The 24,239-nt window shown below is 39.4% G+C and overlaps 1 protein-coding gene across 2 annotated transcripts in view; it reads right to left on the bottom strand.

Moving 5' to 3' along the window:
• Window positions 1–24,239, bottom strand: part of LOC135721146 (muscle M-line assembly protein unc-89-like) — a 163,780-nt gene that overhangs the window by 102,950 nt on the left and 36,591 nt on the right. Inside the window, exon 3 of one of the 2 annotated variants that reach the window (XM_065243313.2) lies at window positions 7,488–7,832. The exons of the other annotated variant lie outside the window; for it this stretch is intronic. Coding sequence (XP_065099385.1) covers window positions 7,488–7,832 — 345 coding nt within the window. The remainder of the gene's footprint in view (window positions 1–7,487; window positions 7,833–24,239) is intronic. 2 annotated transcript variants of the gene reach the window in all.

Raw genomic sequence — 24,239 nt, 5'->3', positions numbered from 1 at the left:
CTGACATGGTTTACCTTCAAACATATATATATATATAAAGACCACACACGTACTTATGCAAGACATGAAAATTCACCTGTATCCATGCAACATTTATTGGATATTAAAGTTTTGAACTGGGGATCCTGACTGTGTTCTTACCGACACTCCATGGCGACAATAAAATCTACCTCCAGGGGCGGCAGTGGCCTAGTGGTTCATGTAGGTTGTCTACAAACCAGAAGGTTGGTGGTTCAATCAATCCCCGGCTCCACCAAAAAATAAAATGTCATGGTGTCCTTGAGCAAGACACCTAACCCCAGCTGCTCCCGACGCGCTGGCTGGTGCCTTGCATGGCTGACACCGCCGTTGGTGTATGAATGTGTGCGTGAATGTGAGGCTAATTGTAAAGCGCTTTGGATGGCCATAGGTCTGTTAAAAGCGGCAAGCGCTATATAAATGCAGTCCATTTACCATTTAAAAACCAGTCCAACTTCTCTACATCCCTAATGACTTATAATTCACAGTTATTAAATTATTATTTGATGTTTAAACCATGTCTTGATTACACTCTAAGAAATCTTCTTTACATTTCCTGATCAATGATATGCATCATGTTACCGTAACTGGCATCAAACTCAATATTTATCCAAAATATTACTGAACCAAACCCTCTGCCATAGCCCAACTATGCAAATTATATCACAGTTTAAAAGGCCTGCTATTCAACTAAACTTCGCTACCCAAATGGATCGGCTCACCATGGGCTAAGCTCACAGCTCAACACAGCTACCAGCTGTGAGACCTGTCTCCCTTCCTTGGGACAGTTTTCTGGCACCCTTCACTTTGGCAAATTTTCGACCATCTCCGCTAGGGGTGGGCGATAAACTGGTATGATAGTAATTACAGTATTGTGTCACGCCATGATATGGATTTTGCAAAACCGTTGATACCGGCAATACATATTTTAAATTCTATTTTTGCACTTATTAGGGTTCCCGCGGGGTGTTAAAAAGACTAACCTTCAGAAAGTTATATCTAAGGCCTTAAAATGCCCAGATCTTCATCCTAGGACTTAAATGTAACTTTCTGAATGTTATTTTTTTAAGACCCCGCGGGAGTTTACCCAAGTCTTAAAAGTCATACCTCCGTTCCCGAGATGCGCTGTCCACAGAAACACAAAACGAAAAGCTCAGATCGCACTTCAATCCATTTATAATCATAATTTTTTTAAGAGGATGCACATCATAGTGCACGCAAATCCTGCCAAAGACTATATTTCAGGTGTTGTGATCTGTATACAGCGAGTTTGGTGAGAAATAAGCCCGTGGCTTACCTATAGCATTACCAGGTTCTGAAACATAACAGGACCCAGAAGCGAACAAAATCAACACTGCTTTATTGAAAATCAACTTAAACAGTCGGGCTGTCGAGTCCCAAGGCACCAACAGCGCGTCAACACATTTAGGAGGCTTTTCTTTACCTCACTGCTACAAAGGCGTTTAACGGTGTTACTCCCTTTTCACTCAGATCTGCTCTCTACTGCACCCTGCACGCACTCTCCAGATAACAGCAGCGATTGGAGGATGGAAAGGAAGAAATTACCGTAATAAACCATAATTTGCCAAAAAGTGCAATTTATCTTATTTAAGGAACCATTTCTTTTTTGATAGCGCAAATGGTTGAGGAGTTACGGTTAAATGAATAGCGCTTTCAGAGTCCTTTAGCGGATAATGTAAGCAACATACCAAACACATTAAAAACAGCCTTTAACTCTTTCCCCGCCATTGACGAGTATTTCCGTCTTTCCGCAATACCGCTGTTATCCACTAGGTGGCGCCCTTCCGCTACTTTTTAAACCCGGAAGTATTGCCCTATGGCATGCGGCTGCATGTCCGTGTCTGTTTTAAAGATTGCTCTGAATGGGATCTCTATGAAAAGTCCGTCACAAAAATGGAATTATCTCTGCTTTTTGCTCAAAATGTGGTGTTTTTGCAGAAACCTACCCATATTCAAAAGCTGATTACAAAAGAACTACTGAAGGTAGGATGAAACGTTTTTTTTCGTTGTTCTTCAAGGAGTTATTATTATTATTATTATAATTCGAATTCAGCGGGACTTTAGAGGGCCTAAACATGCTCGAAAACTCATGAAATTTTGCACAGATGTCAAGAGTTATGAAAATGTACATGTGGTGTAGGATTTGGAATTAGGCGTGGGAAAATGGCTCTGTAGCACCATCTACAAATTTTCAACGAAGCAGCCCTCGGACTGTGTTTGACGTACTATTAGGAAATTCGGTACGCTTCTGTAGCATGAAAAGACCTACAAAAAAGTCTCTGGGTGCGAAGCTGAAAACCAAACAGGAAGTCAGCTATTCAGAGTTATTTTTGTGATTTGGCCGCAGTTTGTCGTCATTTCCAGGCTTCATACTTTAATGAACTACTCCCACAGTTTTCGTCGGATCATCTTCATATTTGGTGAGTTTCATCTTAAGGCCTTTGTGATGCTAAACTGCAAAGGATTTGACTTTATGTAAAAATTTGTGTCGGTTCTGGCCTGACAAATTTGATGTTTTGTCATGAAACAAGAAGTTGCTGGAACTCAAGCATACAATGTCTGATCTGTCCCAAATTTTACATGATTGCTAAGAGTCCTGACCTAAACACATCTACATAACAACTTTCATTTATAGTCATAGCGCCACCAGCTGGCAACCTAAAGGGGCATGTTTTAATGCCACTTTTAAACAGAGGTGGAAAAAGTATTAAAATATTGTACTCAAGTAAAAGTAAAGTTACTGGTCTAAAAATCTACTCAAGTAAAAGTAAAAAGTAAATCATTTTAACTTTACTCCGAGTAAAAGTTATTTTTTTTACAGCGGGGAGAGGTGGAGGATTTTGGTATAGTTTAAAAATGACAAGGGAATATAAATCTCATTTAATTGTAGGAACATCTTAACAATTAAAGTGCAATAACAAAAAGTTAATAAAATAAAAAGCTTTTTTAAACTAAGAAACATTTATGGAATTATTTAATGATTTTACATGTGAGTTATGCACTTTTGAAGGTGGTCAGCAGCTAGTAAATACAATCACTATAGTAAGGTTGTAACTGATGTATTGCTGGTTACATACATTATTTTATTAAACTATATATCTAGTTTTCTAGTTTAAATGAGCATATAATGAGATGAGTGCCATGTCATACTTTTGACACGTTTATTGTCTTCTAGCTTCCCTGACCTGAGTACCTGATGTCAGACCTTTATTCTCTCTCTCTCTCTCTCTCTCTCTCTCTCTCTCTCTCTCTGCAATGTCTAATGACCTGCGCATTTTCGAGGACGTTCTGAAGTTGTGTTTGACTTGACGCGAAGCTACTAGACTGCGGAGGATAATGCGCATTGTATTAAAAACGTTTCGTGCAAATGAGCGGTAAAACTCGGTCTGCAATTTCGTACTCGAGAGCATGAATCCTACCTTTCATATGAAAGAAACACTCACTTCGCGTCAGTGGAAAGTGGTAGCTTAAATATGACCAGGGGTTTCTTTCATAAGATTTGAACTGAGGCGGGTCTGCATTAGCGCCGCTTGGCTCGTCCGTCTCCATGGTTCTTTTTGCGAATCCCCCGCGGGCCCCGCCCATCAATCATCCGTTTATCACCTTGCTTTTTAAAAATATTTTTTTCCTCAGTAACGGATATGATTTAAAATGTAGCGAAGTACAATACTTTAAACAAAACATACTTAAGTAAAAGTGCAGATTTTAAAAACTACTCAAAAAAGTAAAAGTACACAAAAAAACTACTCAATTACAGTAACGTGAGTAAATGTTATTCGTTACTTTCCACCTCTGCATTTAAATATTCAACGAAGCAGCCCTTGGACTGTTTTTAATGTACATGTACGAAATTCGTTATGCTCACGTATTATTACAAGCCCTACAAAAAAGTCTCTTGGAGCAACGCCTTAAACCAAACAGGAAGTCGGCTATTTTTAATTATTTCTCAAATTGTTTCTCAGTTTTTCATACAGGCATACAGTGTCCGATCTGCCCCAAACTACACATGGTTGATAAGAGTCCTGGACTAAACACATCTACATGCCAATAGTCACTTATGGTCATAGCGCCACCAGCTGGCAACAGGAAGTGACATGTTTACAATGATTATGCAATCTCTGATCGGTCCCAAACTTCACATAATTGCTAAGAGTCCTGGACTGAACACATCTACATGTCAATAGTCACTTATGGTTATAGCGCTACCAGCTGGCAACAGGAAGTGACATTTTTACAATGATTATGCAATGTCTGATCTGTCCCAAACTTCACATGATTGCTAAGAGTCCTGACCTGAACACATCTACAGTATTGTTCAAAATAACAGCAGTACAATGTGACTAACCAGAATAATCAAAGTTTTTAGTATATTTTTTTATTGCTACGTGACAAACAAGTTACCAGTAGGTTCAGTAGATTCTCAGAAAACAAATGAGACCCAGCATTCATGATATGCACGCTCTTAAGGCTGTGCAATTGGGCAATTAGTTGAATTAGTTGAAAGGGGTGTGTTCAAAAAAATAGCAGTGTGGCATTCAATCACTGAGGTCATCAATTTTGTGAAGAAACAGGTGTGAATCAGGTGGCCCCTATTTAAGGATGAAGCCAACACTTGTTGAACAGGCATTTGAAAGCTGAGGAAAATGGGTCGTTCAAGACATTGTTTAGAAGAACAGCGTACTTTGATTAAAAAGTTGATTGGAGAGGGGAAAACCTATAAAGAGGTGCAAAAAATGATAGGCTGTTCAGCTAAAATGATCTCAAATGCCTTAAAATGGAGAGCAAAACCAGAGAGACGTGGAAGAAAACGGAAGACAACCATCAAAATGGATAGAAGAATAACCAGAATGGCAAAGGCTCAGCCAATGATCACCTCCAGGATGATCAAAGACAGTCTGGAGTTACCTGTAAGTACTGTGACAGTTAGAAGACGTCTGTGTGAAGCTAATCTATTTTCAAGAATCCCCCGCAAAGTCCCTCTGTTAAAAAAAAGGCATGTGCAGAAGAGGTTACAATTTGCCAAAGAACACATCAACTGGCCTAAAGAGAAATGGAGGAACATTTTGTGGACTGATGAGAGTAAAATTGTTCTTTTTGGGTCCAAGGGCCACAGGCAGTTTGTGAGACGACCCCCAAACTCTGAATTCAAGCCACAGTACACAGTGAAGACAGTGAAGCATGGAGCATGATATGGGCATGTTTCTCCTACTATGGTGTTGGGCCTATTTATCGCATACCAGGGATCATGGATCAGTTTGCATATGTTAAAATACTTGAAGAGGTCATGTTGCCCTATGCTGAAGAGGACATGCCCTTGAAATGGTTGTTTCAACAAGACAATGACCCAAAACACACTAGTAAACGGGCAAAGTCTTGGTTCCAAACCAACAAAATTAATGTTATGGAGTGGCCAGCCCAATCTCCAGACCTTAATCCAATTGAGAACTTGTGGGGTGATATTTAAAATGCTGTTTCTGAAGCAAAACCAAAAAATGTGAATGAATGGTGGAATGTTGTTAAAGAATCATGGAGTGGAATAACAGCTGAGAGGTGCCACAAGTTGGTTGACTCCATGCCACACAGATGTCAAGCAGTTTTAAAAAACTGTGGTCATACAACTAAATATTAGTTTAGTGATTCACAGGATTGCTAAATCCCAGAAAAAAAAAAAATGTTTGTACAAAATAGTTTTGAGTTTGTACAGTCAAAGGTAGACACTGCTATTTTTTTGAACACACCCCTTTCAACTAATTGCCCAATTGCACAGCCTTAAGAGCGTGCATATCATGAATGCTGGGTCTTGTTTGTTTTCTGAGAATCTACTGAACCTACTGGTAACTTGTTTGCCACGTAGCAATAAAAAATATACTAAAAACTTTGATTATTCTGGTTAGTCACATTGTACTGCTATTATTTTGAACAATACTGTACATGGTCGTAGTCACTTATGGTCAAAGCGCCACCAGCTGCCAACAGGAAGTGACATGCTTACAATGATTATGCAATGTCTGATCTGTCACAAACTAAACACAATTGATAAAAGTCCTGGACTAAAAACATCTACATGCCAATAGTCACTTATGCCCATAGCACCACCAGCTGGCAACAGGAAGTGACATATTTACAATGATTATGCAATTTCCGATCTGTCCTAGACTGAACACATCTACATGCCAATAGTCTCTTATGGCCATAGCGCCACCTGCTGGCAACAAGAAGTGGCATGTTTTACATAGGGCTGGGCCGATACCACTTTTTCTTGTCTGATAACAATGTCGATACCACAACCTTTAGTATCTGTTGATCCCGATCCAATACAATCTTTATCGCCCTTTTAATTATGCTGCAAATAACAGATTTGTTAGCAGTAAATGTGTGAAGTAAATCATAACTTAAGTATGATAAACATAATAAAGTACCTCTGGACAGGTCTCATCTATTGATTATGCGTAGCTACAGTTTCTACTTGCCGCGATTTATAGCAAGTTGCTTATGTCACGCTTTTATGGCATGTTGCTCAGTAAGTCGCCTTTACGACAAGTTGCCATGACAGTTAAGGTCCGTGTTGGTATCTGATCGGATTGTTCTCCCCGACTTCTACAATATTCAATCCGGCCATTTTCGCCAATATCGGACTAATACCGATACAGCATATTGGATAGGCCCACCCGTAGTTTTACACTGATTATTTAATGTCAGATCTGCCCTACATTTTAAATGATTAATAAGAGTCCTGGACTGAACACATCTAAGTGCCAATATTTACATATAGTCTCTCTCACTCACTCACACTCACCAACTCACTCATCACTCTCTCACTCATGCTATCTTACACGATGCTACCTCGCTGTCATTTGTAATTAGCAACAGGAAATGTGGCACATTATACTACACTTTTAAATGGTTCACCTATATTTACATGCTTAAATGCCTATCTACTACTGTTCCCTTTAAATCTTATGCCACGGCGTGGCGGTGTCATGTGTGCGAGGGGCCTTCAATCACTGCTTGCAGTTTTAATTGTTATTTTTAATTCTGCTAAATCAGATAAAGCCTTATAAATGTGTATAGTTAATTACAGTTAATTTTACTTATTATTCCCTTCCCTTTTTAGCTAAAACTGGGATTCCGTTAGCAGACTCAAGTAGAAGGTTCAATAGTGTATTAAATAACATTTCCTTTCCCACCGCTGAATTGCTACAACAAAGACACATCTTTAACAATAGAGGAGATATACTGTATCATATTTTACAATGAGTTTTTTTTATGCATCTGAGACTTGTATCTAAACATTCTCTTTACACAAGTACTAATGGTTTGTCTTTAATCTATCTTATTCTTCAGTCTCTTTGTACTGCTGCATCATGTCAAATTTATTTCTTCATCAAATTATGTTAATATACTGCTGATATTAATAATAGTTACCATGAGAGATTTGAGATACTCACCCCTGACAGTAATACTGAATGTCTTGTATAAGGTTTGTTTGTTACTGCTGACCTTCAGCTGATAAAGTCCACTGTGTTCAGGTTTGCTGTTAGTGATGATGAGATCTCCAGTTTGATCATTCAGCTTCAGTCTGTCTCTGAAACTCCCATCAGTGCCATCATATACTGAAGATTTATTGTCCTCCATATCAACTTCAGCTATGAGAACACTTTCATCTCCAAACCTCCACAGTATCAGAGCATCTCTCTGTGTTTGAACATTACAGGGTAAAATAACAGATTCACCCTCCATCACTGTAAAAGATGCTACTCCACTTGGTCCAGCATTAATAACAGAAGGAGACTCTACAAGAAACAGTAACACAAACAGACGTTAAACAGAGATGTTGAACATGACTAGTCAGCTAAACTAAATCACAGCACGTAACAAGAATCAAATTGAAATATTCTGAGAAAAAACGTAGCATTACAAAAAATAATCAATATTACATTGATTTCAGTCATTTTTACTTGTGTCCGTAATATCTAAACTCAGCACATTTATTTATAAAATTCCAGCATTATTGCTTTATTCATGGTGAGAACTCATGATGATCTACACACACGTTTGAGGAAGGCACATAGACTTGCATGTTTTTGGACTGTGGGAGGAAACTGTTGTGTCCAAAGTAAATCCACACTGACATAGGGAGAACATGCAAACTCCATACAGAAATCTTATGACTCCAACCATTTAGCAAAAATAATTGAAATTTCAATTACTCTTCAAAGCAAAAACCCTGTTTGGGACTTAATAAGCCATTATTGTTTGTCACATGCATGTAAAACTTTGTCATTTTATTCTGTAATCCCTAGTTATTATATATTTTAGCATGTGTAAACATTTGTATGACATATATTAAGTTACTAACAAAAAATAAACATGAAAATAACATAACAAAAAATTATAATCCCTGGTTTAACAGACCAGGCTAAAGGTTAGTTCTAGACTAAAACAGTTGTTTGATTTTTTTTAATAGAAAATAACTTGCACTGACAGATCTTAAAATAAGCCAGAGACTGTCATTGATTTGATTAAGGATGGAGCTAAACTCTGCAGGACACCGGCTCTCCAGGATTGGGAGTGAAGAACACTGTATTAGTCCAACATAACTTCAGCACAGTCAGACTGAAGAGTAACTATCTCTGCAGGTGAATTTCTTTCACTGCACGTGATAGCTCTCTTCTGTTACGTAAGCAAAACTGCGACCATTGATTGCTTTAAGTGAATTATTTTATGAATGCATCATTGCGCACCCTCTCTCCCACATCCAGCAGAGTGTGGCAGCTTAGCAGAGGAGTGATTTTAGAAGAGAACAGACAACACTGGTGAAGATCGAGGTGTTTGTTTCAGTACAAACTGGTGCTGGGTTTCGATTTAAATTTCAAGAATCGCTTTGATTCCGATTCTCAAGATCTTGAATCGATTATCAGTATTTGATTCAATTCGATCCGATCCAATCTTCGAGATTTAGATAAGTGTTTTTGAAAAAAACATTTTTTCCAGCTGTTACCTGAATTACAGTTTTCAAAACAACCGCTTACTCAGGGGCGTTTTCAGCATTGAAGGACATCCGGGGCTTAGCCCAGACCATTTTATGTAAATACAGGGATCACTAGCCTAGATCACCCGCTCTAGAAGCAATTAAAATGGCTGTGCATGTTTCTTATTATTTTTTAGAATTGTAATTAAATTATTTTCGGTTCATTTTCGGTACAGTAAGGGAAAAATGCAAACATTAAACTGCAGGTTGTTTATTACTATAAACTTTTTACAATTTGTTTACACTTTTTTAAACACTTTTTATTAAAATATAATATATAAAATATATATAAAATGAAAAAATAATAAATAAAATACTACTGCAAAGATCTTTTTTACATTATTTTATAACAGTAGGTAACTCTTTTCTTAACCTTCTCTTAAACTTTCCTACTTAAACCTTGCACTAAACTAACAAATTCAATTCCTGAATACATTTATGAACTATTAGCCTACATTTTTGCCACCAAAAATGTTCTGTTTTGATTTATTTTGGATTGTTTAACTCACAGTATTGAATTGGCTATGTACCATCTCTGTATAAAAATAATATTACTGCTCTATGTGAAACTGCATAGCAAGCAACATGATGATATACTTATTATTAGGGCTGTTCCGAATACCATTTTTTGAGCTTCGAAGCTCTAGTAGAAATAAAATCGAATATTCGAAGCTTCGGAAGGAGGGGCTGAACATATTTTTTCTCTTTAATAAAGGCAGGAATCTGTGTGTGTGTATGCGTGTGTCTGTCTATCCACAGTTTTATTATGTGGCGGATGTGTTGCTGGGAACTCAAGGGAGTGTAGTGCATTTTTTTCGTGCAATATGGACATGTGACACTTCTAGAATTAATAAACTTTAAAAATACTACAGAACAGCACAAGCCGGAAGCGGCGTGCCTGTCATGCGTCATGCGAGAACAGCATTAGTGAAACAAAACACAAGACCAATACTTTTAATAAGGTAGCCTATTTTCTAACAACATTTGTCTAACAAACAAACATTCCCGTATCAGAAATTAGCAGCACAGTAATTACTGACAACGTAGGGTAGGCTATTTAAATAAAACAACGAAAATAAATGAACGAAGTTCAACAAACTGTAATAAAACGGTAGCATACTTTCAAAATCAAGTTTATTTATTATAACACTTACACCATCCAATATGTTTTTTTCATCAGAACAATAATGAAGATATTTTGCAGAAACCCCAGTGCTCCGTCATGCAAGTCAACCGATCCGCACACTTTAAGAGCTAAAGCATATATATCCAATACAAAAGTAATCCCCCATATCTCCGTGTGACATATTGACGTCTTGTGAAGCAAATCAATCAGTTTTTGCAAGAAACTGAACGTTATTTACAACACTATTAGCGTGAATGCCAAAGCAGGAAGCGCGCTTTCCGTTCGAGGCGATCTCTTCTTCTACTGGTGGAGTTTGATGGCTGTTGGCTATGGATGTTGGTCTCTCTGCGCCACCTACAGAGCGGGAGTGTGAAGCGCACTTCCTGCTTGGCAAAAGCTCTGCATTAACGCTGAAAAATATTTATATATATATATTCGAATCTCAAAACTGAAAATCGAATGTCAACCCACAGAACGAATATTCGAATATTCGAATATTCTGGTCCAGCCCTACTTATTATACACTCATATTGAGATTAGTGAGTTGCATACATAGCCATCTTTGATCTTTTGCATGTTTCTCCTAATCTTTGCTTGTGTTGTCAATGTAAGCTGTGACTTTACTAACGAACCCCTCCGCAGCTGAGTAACAGCTGAGTAAGCCCGGGTTACAGCTCTTCTCTGTCCCGACCAGCTGATCGCATTGTGACAATGATATGATTGACGTGAGGTGCAGATTAAAAATCTGATCACGCATTCCTTATTCTCGCTGTCACAGAAAGCGCGTCTCGTGATTGCGTAGCAATGAAAGACGTGTATCCTCTCACGCACTTTTGAAAGAACAAAACAGCGCATTGACACGCGTTTAACATGCGCTTTTAGACACGACACGTAAATGTTTACATCAATAATCAAACGAATATACAAACAAGTAAATAAAAATCTTTCTGCGGGCCGAATTGTGTTATATGTTTGACAGAAGACTTGCGCTGAACACGGAGACTTCCGCCCTTTAATATGTTCTTGTGGAAACGCACGTATTATGTTCCACACAGGCGCACACAAAAGATTGCATTCGGCCTTTCGGTGCAAGTGTGCACCGTGCCGAAAGCCCTGAACCGAAACGGTCTGGTACGAATACACGTACAGTTACACCCCTAAATGAAATGCATCTCTATTACATTAATTTCAGGAATCCTCTAGTTATAGGTAACTAAAGCTTCTGGTTGCAAATCTGTTGGAGTTTTTGACTGAATCAATAATAATTTAGCACGAATTTCGCTTTATTCCCCATTTTTAGCTCTCAGTGTCTTGATCAAAGGCAATGATTTCATCCAGGAATCGTAAATCAAAATGCTTAAAAATGGGTTATATCTACTGCATTCATCGGATCTTGCTCATCCAAATTCCACTCCATTAAATCCATGTTAGTAACGAACGTGCTTGCAGTGGAATAATATCATTTAACCAGCAACAACCTCGCATTTCTTACTGATTATCTGGTAGGATGCATTAATATGTGTGTACGACTTCATGAGGCGCTGCAAGAAACGACAAGTGGATGACATCAGAGTAACGTGAGAGCGATTTGAAATCAGCATCCTCGGCAAGATTTCTCGCGCACTCTGATTTCATCTGCTTGTAAGTTTTTGCACCGCTGCATTTATCAAAATACAGGCTGATGGTCGACCTGCTGGGCATTGCTGCCTGACGCACCTCCACCGGTGCCTTTGTGCAGTTGTGTTCCACCTCTTTAGGTAGGGATGCTCCGATCGATCGGCCGCCGATCGGTATCGGCCGATAATGGCATTAAATGACTTGATCGGTGCTCGCTAAATCTGCCGATCTCATAAACCGATCTTTCTGTTTACTTTTGTCATCAAAAGGATCCTGAATGCGGCTGCAATTAAAGACATTTTTTACGTAGCGCGAGCATTTTTACAACCTGTTGCTCATGTGCAGCGTGCAGATTTGTATGTCTCTCTTTGCCTTTACAGAGATATGCGTATTTTCTATGAGGACACGATCCGGTAAACAGCGCGAGGTGTCTTCACATCCCCATCAAACAGCGTATACAACACATATCTATCACGGACAATTGCATCCTCATGCCAAAAGTTTCTTATTTGCATGCGTCTTAAAGTTTTGTGCGTTTAAACATTTATTTTCCTCACAGCTGCTTGTCTGCGTTCAGCCGTCGCCCACACACAGCAGCCTGTCATCAATGCACGTGAACAGAGCGATCTCTCTCTCACGTCTTAAAGCTGCAGTAACCTAATTCATCTCTCAATAAAATCACTCTCTGCTCTTGACTAAAGAACTTTTATACTTCATACAAATGCGTGTATATTTAATTAATACAGTAAAGTCTGTGAAGTGTTTTATTTTCAGTAATTTTAGGAGACATAAGCCTTTTTAAAGCCATATTAAATTTCTCTTTGCAGAATAAATATTTGTTGTGCTTATTTATTTGAGTCTCTATTAAAACAATAATATACCTAATTACTGCAAGTAATATAACAAAGGCAACATCCGTGGTATTATTTTATTTAGAAAGATTGTAACAGTTACAGTCATCAAAGAGCTTGCATATCAGCTTTAAAAAAAAAAAAAAAAAAAAAAAAAAAAAAAAAAATCGGTATCGGAATCGGTATCGGCTGATCACGAAGATAACAAATTGGTGATCGGTATCGGCTGCAAAAATCCTGATCGGAGCATCCCTATCTTTAGGGCATAAAACGGGTCATCAGCCGGGGACCACCAGTCATGGATGTTTCGCTCCTTTAACCCCAGTACATCTCCTGGTGGTCGGAGCGATGGCAGGGATCACTCCCTGCCACCCCCTGCTGATGCCCTAGGTGTCACTTGGCCCCCAACTCCTATACTTCCTCCTTAGCCACAGCCAAAAGCTGCCCCTTTCTGCCTCCTCTGCCAGTTCTTTAATGGCTTTTCGACACCCTGCTCCTGTACATCCCATCTCGCGGAGCAGGCGAACTGTTGAGGACCCTACAAAGCCCCTACATCCCACTTCAACAGGATATGTGGTGGCTTTCCACCCAGCATCTCTGCTGTCTTCTACCAGGTCTGCATACTTGGCACGTTTCCGCTCATTAGCAGCCTCCATTCCCTCCTCCCATGGGACGGTGAGGTCCACCAACAAGATGGTTTTAGTTGGCTCTGACCACAGGATGAGGTCTGGCCGGAGCAAAGTTTCTGTGATCTCTCTGGGGAATTGAAGCTGCCTCCCCAAATCAACCCTCATGTTCCACTCCCTGCCAGATAAGAGAACTCCAAATGTTGCTCTCTGGTAAGGTTGGTTGATTCTTTCTCCGGCCCTTGCGAACTGGATGGATCTACTCGTTGGCACGGAAGGTCTCCTATTGGCCTCCTGTCTGCATGACTCTGCCACCTCTGCTAATTTGTTCAACACAAGATCGTGTCGCCACCTGTAGCGGCCTTGAGACAATGCCGTCTTGCAGCCCGACAGGATGTGTTGGAGGCTTGCATTGCCGGTGCTGCAAAGGGGACAAAGTTCCTCGGTGCCGAACCATTGGTGGAGGTTTCTGGGACAAGGTAGGGTGTCATAGGTGGATCTAATCAGGAAACTGAGCCTGGCTTGGGGGATCTTCCACAGATCAGACCATGACAAATGCTGATCCATGACACCTTCCCATGACATCCAACGTGCCTGCCGACTGAGACACCGCCTTGATGTTAAGGTGCTCCTGCTCGGTCCTTGTCACTTCTGCCACCACCATGGCTCTCCGCTCTTCCTTGGAGGCCTTTGACCAGAAGAGGGGGGTCTTGCTCCTTCCAAGGCCTGCTCGTCCCTCCTGGACTCTGCCAACTACTTCACGAAGTTTCAGCCTGCTAATTGCCATGTCCACTTCTTTCTGGGCTTTTCACTTCCTCCCTGTTTGTATGGTAGGGCCAGCTGCTCTCACTAGTTGGTCAGTGGATTCCCTCAGCTCCAGTACCATCCTAGCCATCCTAGGACTATGGATCGCAGTGGCAGCTGTAGTGTGTTCCTGCCAAAGAGGCCTATATCTGATAGGCATCTCGGCAGACCCAACCACTTCCTGATGAATGAGTTTACCAGCCCATCCATCTTGTCTGCCACAGAGGAGGGAACTTCGCTCATCTTCAGAGGCCACATCACCCTTGGGTACAGTATGAACTGGTAGCTCCACACTTTATACTTGCCGGGGAGCTGACTCTGATTGATCCTGGCGAGGCCATCTGCGAGCTGCTTCCTCACTGTCTCCCCCATCTGCCTATCAGAGAGGTCTGCTGTATAAGTGCGGCCCAGGCTACGAACGGGCTGGTTTGCCAGCAAGGGGATTTCTTCCCCACCTGCGACAAAGACAGTCTGGTCACTTCTAACCCCTTTCCTCAGAAATAGGCTGCGTGATTTGGAGGGTTTGATCTTCATCCTCGCCCACCCCACAAGCTCGTCAATCCTCTTCAGCAGTCTTCTTGTACATGCTGCTGTCTGTAGTATGGTGGTAATGTCATCCATATAGCCTCTCACTGGTGGTAGCTTTTGGCCTGATGGTAGCTTCATGCCTCCAACCATCACCCTTGCTCCAATCAGGATGATCTCAAAGGCTGCTACAAACAGGATGGGAGAGATTGAACATCCCATGGCAATGCCCACTTCCAGCTTTTGCCAGCCTGTTGTGAAGTCCTGATGGGTGCAGCACATCTTCATGTCCTCAAAGTACTTAGCCACAAGGTCACGAATCCAGACAGGGATGTAGAAAAAGTCCAAGGCATACTCGATGAGTTGGTGGGGGACGGACCCGTATGCATTGGCCAGATCCAGCCATACCACATGAAGGTCACCTTTGTCTCTTTTTGCTCTTTGGATCTGATCCCATATGACTGCGGAGTGTTCCACGCATCCTGGGAAGCCTGGTACACCTGCCTTCTGGCAGCTTGTGTCGATGTACCCATTGCTTATGAGGTAGGTGGTCAACCTCTTGGCCATGACAGAGAAGAAAACCTTGCCTTCAACATTCAAGAGTGCAATGCTCCTAAACTGGCTAATGGTGGTCGAGTTTGTTTTCTTCGGGATGAACACTGTAACAGCTCGTTGCCACTCTGAAGGGATGACTTTGTTCTTCCAGGCCACTCTCAGGAGATTCCACAGATATTTCTGGACCACTGGGCAGTACTTGTACAGCTTGTACGATACCCCATTGGGCCCTGGAGCTGAGGCTGCTCTTGCTTTCCTTACAACTTCTGCTACCTCACTGAGCTTGGGGGGATCTTCGTTGAACAGGAAGGATGGAGGGGCTGGACGAGGAACATAACCTGGTGATCCCAGCGGCGATGACTTTTCTGGGTCACTGTACTGCTTACTTATGAAACTCTCCAGTTGTAATTGTGTTATTTCCAGCTTCCCATTTCTTTTGTCCTCCAGTAGCTGTCTCGCATGCTTGAAGGGGTTTTTGAAGAATTTGCTTCTCTCCTTCTCCTTCTGCTTTCTTCGTTTGCGGATACGCTCTGCCCTCCGAAGGCTGGCTAAGTTTTCCTTCACCTCCTCCCACAGTGGCTTCAGGCCCTCCTTCTCCTCTTTGCTTGCCTTTCTCCACTGCTTTCGGAGATGGCGACGCCTTTTCACAAGTTGCTCGATCTCTCTCTCTCTCCTCCCCTTTTGCTTTGAGCGCTTTTGCTTCTCAGCCACTACTCCAAACCTGCTTCTGCATTCCTCGTACAGGACGTCTCCAATGCGATTCAGCTTGGTTTCCACCTGGCCACGCAGTGACTGCTCCAGAATAATGCTGAGGTCTTCATCGAGCTGCTGCCACACTGCTACTTCATTTGCCTTTGGCCATTTGATTAGCTGGCTCCGCCCGGGTTCTTTATCTGTCCTCTGGCCTGGCTCCTGGTTGCTGGGGTTAATTTATGAAGGTATATTTGGTGCAAAACAACTCCACACGTGTTACAGTGGAATTTGTATTTGTAGAGATTATCCACACATGTGTATCAGTAAACTTGAAGTCGCAGAGGACGAGATGCAAACTTGTAGATTTTTTTTCTTTCCCTCAAATACAACACAACAGTTACACATTCACAAATCCTTCAGTGCAGCTGCACAAATCCCATTTTACAAATCACAGATTAAGAAACTCACAAGTTTACATTTTTTGCTACAATTGCTGCAGTAAATATGGTGCATAACCTACTTGAAGGCCTGCATCAAATAATGTGAAGTCAAACACAAATTTTGTACATTTGCAAAATCAGTTTGTGCATCTGTGCGATGAGACTTGCATGTGTGTACAATTTATTTTTCACAAATATTTTTTTATTTTTTAAATATTTTCTAGCCCAAACACAAGTACATAAATACAACTGCTTGAATCTGCTGCTACGAGTTTCAAATACTCTTTTTCATGTGCTCTCTCTTCTGCACCAAATATCTCAAGATAAATGGTGCGAAAGTGATTTGTATACCTGTAGGCTTTGGCGAGCACTGTTCAGCACTGCCCACCAGGTGGCGCCTGACACTAACTGAAGCAGAGTTTATTAATTACCACCAATGTTTCAGCAAAGTAAATCGCCTTTATCATGGTATTATTTTACCAAGTGGAGAACAATATAAATCAATATAAACCATCAATATAAGTAGATTAAAAAATACAAGCAGCAAATACACACATAGGCCTACATTTAAATAAGATACCAAATGATGTAAGTCCCATTCATTTTTAATATCATAAAACAAATTATTTTATTTTTCAGAGTAATTTTTAAAGGTGCAATTTGTAAGATATTTGCAGTAAAATCTCCAAAAACCACTAGGCCAGTGTTATATATTTTGTCCAGCTGATTACTAACAATATCTGTAATGTTTTCAACTACTTGTAAATCATGAGAAAATTTCCATTCAAAACATTGACACGGGGCAGTGCAGTCTCCTGTCAATGACGTTAATATCCATGTGACCCTTTGTCACCGCCTTTACTGACGTAAACCACATGACAACAGTGGTCGAGCTCGAAAAAATAAAATGGCGGCCAAGGAAGCAGCTGGAGCACAAATTTAGTGAAAATAAACGCATATTTTCACTTTTTAAGCATTTTAATTGCATTTCTAGCGAGAAATTAGTATTGTAGTTTTCAAATATGTGATTAGTTATCACAAAGGCGCTCTCTGTTTATATTTCAAACACGCTGCCTTTGAAGTGCGTCGAAAAGCCTTTCTCTGAGCGGCCTTCAGGCCTCCGAGGCCGAAGTCATTTCCTCAAGAGGCAGCGAGGCAACAAGTCCTCACTGCCTTGAGTTTTCGGACGCAGCGAGCCAGTGTTGTGGACAAATGCGGAACTATGCGATAGCGCCTGTCGGGCTACGCGCTTGCTTATGAACTTATGGATATCTCTGTACCGTCTGCCGCTGGTTGTGTCAGCTCCTGTAAGCGTACGGGCCAACTAAACGACCCAAGAAGAGTTTGGAACAAAACGAGGGAGGATCAATTTGTTGTTGCATTATCTGGATGGAGAGAGCTTCACGACAACATTTAACTAGACCGAGATTCTGATCCTGCTTGTGTTTTACGCGATGGGTGAGTTGTTTTGATTCGTAACCCTTCAAAAACCGTATGCTATTATATTGATCACAACATTAGTGTGTAGATTGTAATCAGCGCGTCTTCCCGCGGACGATATGCACATCAAAGGTATTGTACAGCAATATAAATGGTCATTTTAAGACACTTCACAATAAGATTTGTACTGTCAATACATTATGTCAAAAATCATTGTAGATTGTAAGTTGAAAACTTAATTCTGTGCTGTGTTTACCATCGAATTTGGACTAATACTGTAATATCAATATGACTAACAATTTTGTTTTGAACATCACATATAAACTTACATAATGAAATAAACTATGTCATCAAACGCAACATTAATAAGACTTGATTACCTTACGTGATTTCTCGTTCGCGTCTGATTGATGGCCATCAGTGGTTGAGTTAAAGACTACAAATCCCATAGTTCCACGCTGCTTCAGAGCGTCAGTAAACAACATTATTGTTATTGTTTGATCTGGCGCCATCTAGCGGCGAAAATAATACAAACTGCATCTTTAATTCAAACAGGAGGTGGGGCCATGGAAAGAACGTTTGTGATTTCTTTTGCAAAATAACCTTTTTTTGAAGAAAAATATGTGTATTTAAATCATGCTTTTTCTTCTAATATACTAATTTGGATGATTATTTCTGTCTTTTTGAATCAGGTTACTGAACAACTAAATTCTTTTTATTATTATATAAACAGTTGTTCTGATTTCTTAACATTTACTTTGGATGCTAACCCAAATTAAATCAGCTTTTTAGACTTGTGGATAGCTCGTAATTGTTTATATAGGGATCCGATTAAAAAACCTACAGCTCGTAATATACTATTGAGAGTGGATTCTTATTGTCGTGAGCAGGGCCGTACGCAGGATTTTATAAATACTGAGGTCCATATGTATTTTTTTAGGGCATGATCGCCAGGAAAAAAATTCTTATTTCTCTGCTCTACATATATGAATTATAACACATCAGAAAACCAAAGAATCAAATAACTATAGATTTCAAACCATGTCAGTATGCGCAAGACTTGTGTTGTTTATTAGTAAGACATTGAAATAATTATGTTACCATCCTGGGCACTGTCAGTCAAGTAAACATAGGCTAACTGAATATAGGATCAGTTTAGTGAATTAACCAAAGGCTATCAAGAATTTGTTTATTAAATTCATTCACAATATGCACACACTTATTATACACTTAATATGCTGAAATACAACATCAATATTGCAGTGGCAGAACTAGAATTTTTTAATGGGGTGGCCAAGGCTACTTTAGGGGGTCCATATCCCATGAAAGAAAACTATGTGTAATTATTATAATACTTCACATTACCCCATATTAGATAAATATTCTTCTTGCCCTAAATTCATTACATGCATTATACTAACTGTAAGATACAAACATAATGCAAGGCTGAACTTGCATAATAAACCAATAATAAACCAACTTACTTCAAAGAGCAGAGCTCAACATTAAGGATTGTTGGCAAAAAAAGATATTTATTTAAAATTAAATATGGATTAATTTTTTTTTACGAAGTTACAGTCAGGACCAGTGAGTGATTTTCTCTTCTTTTGTTATTTAAGTAACTTTAATGACTTCAACAGGTACTGTTTTTTAGGCTTTAAGACAGAATGTAATAAAATGTTTACATTCGGAAGACATATTACGACATAATCAGTAGTTTACTATGATACTCACTAAAACAGTCCGGACCTCAATGGTGGGTACGGCCAAGGTCAAGAGTCCTGTCTGTGTCTGTCCTATTTCCCTCTTGTTCCTTTGTTTCCCCGCCCCCTTTTTTGTTGCCATGGACATTAATTCATACTCCACCCACTGCCCATCTGTTTCCATAGTAATTAATTGTTTCTGTTCTGTCATTGGTTCTTGTCACGTTTAATTACCCTGCCTGTTGATTGCCTGTTTGTCAGCCGTTGTTTTATGTTGGTTGTTTCCTGTCATGTGTTACTCTTCGTGTTCTTTCCTGTGCTCCTGTACCTTTTTTGGATTTAATACACTTAAAAACTGCATTTGGATCCACTCATCTTGCCATGTCTTGCCTTCCTGTGACAGTTATCATCCGTTAACACTGAAGAAAAGTCTTCCTTAAGGTCAAATGTAATATATAAAGTCTTAAAATAATAAATAAAGTCTAAAAAGGGACCAAATGATTTTATTAAGAATCTTAATGATATGGAAATATCTTTGGGATTCACCCCTAAAACAAACAAGCTTATTTATTTGATAACATGTCACTGTGGTAAATCATATGTAGGAAAAACAAATAGAGAGTATAAAACACACATCACAAAACATCAGAGTGCAATAATATGTGACCCGTCACGGAAACCAGGGACACAAGTCGGCAGCACAAGTTTCGAGAAAATGAGAAACAAAGTTTTTTCTTCAAAATTTGTGATTTTCGTTTTATTGCAGAATCTGTTAGTTGAGATCACGAAGAAGCCTCTCAATGTTTGAGATAGCAGTTTTTGTGTATTTAAAAGCGTACATTTTGCGTTTGAAATAAGCTTGTTTTACCGGAGATTCTAGCGTGCAGCGGGGGGCGTCATTGTCTGTGTGTATATTTACATACTGTATAAGCATTTGTTTTCGCCTCCCCCCCAAAGGGAACAGCGTGACTACTAAATAAGGATAGTTCGCCCAAAAATGAAAATAATGTAATTAATGACTCACCCTTATGTCGTTCTAAACTCAGAAGACCTCCGTTCATCTTCGGAACACAGTTTAAGAGGTTTTATCGTTAGATTTAGTCCGAGAGCTTTCTATCCCCTTCATTGAAAATCTATGCATGGTTTCCATCTCCAGAAAGGTAATAAAACATCATCAAAGTAGTCCATGTGACATCAGTGGGTCAGTAAGATTGTGTTGATGCATCAAAAATACAGTTTGGTCCAAAAATAGCAGAATTACGACTTTATTCAGCATTGTCTTCTCTTCCGGCTCGAGCGTGAAGTCACGTGACTGTAGTGACGCAGCTGCCCTGTTCCTCAGACATGTTTGCTAAGTTTTTTTTTTTTTCAAACTTATAGCCTGCGTCTCCCCAGACTGTAAAGCTCGGGCGCACAAAACAAAAGAAAAATAAAAGAAGCTGGGGCGGAACAAATAACAGTCAGCCGCATCGTACGTCAGCCGCGTCACTGACTTTATGCGGCGCCGCAGTCGGACGACTCGCGGTACTTTGACGTCATATCCATGTCAGTTCTTGCAGCGCAGCATGAGTCCAAACACACAGAAGTTACACAGATATCGTTGTATTCTTCATATAATTGGCTACATGTTTTGTCTATCAATATTTTCCATGAAGTCATTGGCTGATGGAGGAACGAGCGAGCCATTGGTAACATCTCTAAAGGATGTCACGTTTTCGACGGCGCTGTTTGGATGATCTATTATACTACTTCCCTATTTTAAATACAAACTTTGAAGGCGGGTTCATGTGTTTAACGGAGTGTAAGCTCATATACCCTTACATGTTACGCTTTAAATAGTCTTCAGATTATATATTATATTGTATTACCAGACATTCATGCGAAATCTGATGTAAACAATCTATATTTCACGGATTATACGCATTTGTGGACAAAAATGGTCATTGGATAATCTGAAACAGACTGGATTCGACTTGTGATCCCCACAAAGGTAAAAAGAGTCATGTTTATTTTTGCATGTTGTCATTTGGTCATAATGTGATACACCTATGAGTATCACAATGTTAATGTCTATTGTTTTGATTGTAATTTATTTATGTATTTACTTTTTTTATATAATTTAATGATGATATTGCACTTTTCATGACTTTAATATTAAAGCTGAGTTTTAAAACAAAACAGTTCAGCCAGTAGGGGGGAGTAACAGTTGCAGGTTACCATGGTGATGCGTTGTGTGTACTCCAGAAACTACTGAGCTACGCAGAGGAAAGCCACTTAACTCTGTTTCTCCTTGCTTTGTTTTTTCCTGTTAACTCAGGTATGTGAATTTACTGTACAAAATGAAACCTGGTTTATAGTCATGAACAACAACTACATGCAAGTGCATATCTTGATAGTATATAAATTTTAGTAAATCGATTTCTAGTTAGTTTATAGCGATGGGGAATCTGTGTTATGTTTGTCATTCAGTTGGACTGTAAAAATATAAAGGGGTTTAGGATACAAACAACAGATACAGAAATTGTGATTTTATTTGTATATATGTATATATTTTAGAGACTTTCAGCATACAATAATCAATTTTGTAATGTAACTTGCAGTTTGAGTAAAAGTAAACTAACAGCTGTATCACAATGCAGGAGATACAAAGTATCATTTTGACTGGTCACATTGAGCCAGTGTTTAAACAGATTTATTCTGAGTTGAGAAGTACTTTTAATGTGTATTAAGAAGATGCATCTTTTGAACATTTTATTGTTTATTGTAGTAGTGCAGAACTGTGTGTTGATAGATAATTGTGATTTATGTGTGACATGTGATTGAAGATATTAAAATAGAATTTATTGTATGCTGTTAAATTATAGATATGTGTTAATAAAAGAAACTACTGAGCTACGCAGAGGAAAGCCACTTAACTCTGTTTCTCCTTGCTTTGTTTTTTCCTGTTAACTCAGGGCATTTCAACTATTTAAATTTAGTAATCTGTTCGCGAGTCCCACGTGACCTGGGACCCGTAACAATAATACTACATATGATGCTAGAACATCTCAAAACGGCTTTACAGGGGGTATGGCTTAGCTAAATGAGATGTAAATGAGCCCTATTGTCTCCCCCAGCTGGAAAGAAGAGTCCCTTTCGTCTCGATTTTCTCGGTTTGAGTATTTCTGAGTTCCTATATTCAAATGGCTACAACTTCTCCAAATCTTATCAGATTTCCATGTGTTAGACATCGTTGGAAAGCTTAGAAACTGCACTTTCAGAATATGTGAATAACTCAAAATGCCCAGATCCGACTTGTGTCCCTACTTTCCGTGACTGGTCACATATGCAGAAATATGAACCTGGCTGCCATTAGCACTGCATTTTGTTGAACTTAATCATCCTATTACTTCATTATTGTAGGAATTGAGAGGGAATTTCCATCTAGAAGGTGAGGTGAGTTTGACCAATTTTAACCATGGCACACATGGTTTAAAAGTAGATTTTGATTTGGGTTGTTTTTATAGGTATTATGATATTAAAAATGAATGGGACTTACATCATTTGGTATCTTATTTAAATGTAGGCCTATGTGTGTATTTGCTGCTTGTATTTTTTAATCTACTTATATTGATGGTTTGAAATTTATGGAACTTATATTTTGTTTACTAATGAATCATAGGAATATTGTATGTAATTACCTTCATGTGTGTATAATTAGCACTCCCATTTATATTGTTCTCCACTTGGTGAAAATAATACCTTGATAAAGGCGATTTACTTTGCTGAAACATTGGTGGTAATTAATAAACTCTGCTTCAGTGAGTGTCTGGGGCGCCACCTGGTGGGCAGTGCTGAACAGTGCTCGCCAAAGCCTACAGGTATACAAATCACTTTCGCACCATTTATCTCGAGATATTTGGTGCAGAAGAGAGAGCACATGAAAAAGAGTATTTGAAACTCGTAGCAGCAGATTCAAGCAGTTGTATTTATGTACTTGTGTTTGGGCTAGAAAATATTAAAAAAATAAAAAAATATTTGTGAAAAATAAATTGTACACACATGCAAGTCTCATCGCACAGATGCACAAACTGATTTTGCAAATGTACAAAATTTGTGTATGACTTCACATTATTTGATGCAGGCGTTCAAGTGGGTTATGCACCATATTTACTGCATCAATTGTAGCAAAAAATGTGAACTTGTGAGTTTCTTAATCTGTGATTTGTAAAATGGGATTTGTGCAGCTGCACTGAAGGATTTGTGAATGTGTAACTGTTGTGTTGTATTTGAGGGAAAGAAAAAAAAATCTACAAGTTTGCATCTCGTCCTCTGTGACTTCAAGTTTACTGATACACATGTGTGGATAATCTCTACAAATACAAATTCCACTGTCACAGGTGTGCAGTTGTTTTGCACCAAATATACCTTCATATTAATTGCTAATGGTGTCCTAAGGGTGTTTACTCAACATTAAGTTGAGTACACTTAAAAAACTTGAAGCAGCTGAACTCGACAGAGTATTATTTGGGCCTGCCAACTAAGCTGTTGTCCCGTCTGCAATTAGTACAAAATGCAGCGGCTAGGATTTTAACTGGCACAAGGAAATATGACAGCATCACTCCGGTGCTTGCTTCGTTGCATTGGCTGCCCGTGGAATTTAAAGTGCAATATAAAGTCTTGCTAATGGTTTTTAACGGTTTACACGGGCTTGCCCCTGAATATATTGCTGACATGTTGATATGCTATGACCCTACTAGATTGTTGAGGTCTTCCTCTGGTTTTAAATTGAGTGTCCCAAAATCCAGGC

The sequence above is a fragment of the Paramisgurnus dabryanus genome, chromosome 24, assembly GCF_030506205.2.
Source record: "Paramisgurnus dabryanus chromosome 24, PD_genome_1.1, whole genome shotgun sequence".
NCBI lineage: Eukaryota > Metazoa > Chordata > Actinopteri > Cypriniformes > Cobitidae > Paramisgurnus > Paramisgurnus dabryanus.
The sequence above is the reverse complement of the archived record's forward strand: the minus strand, read 5'-3'. Positions and strand labels throughout refer to the sequence as shown.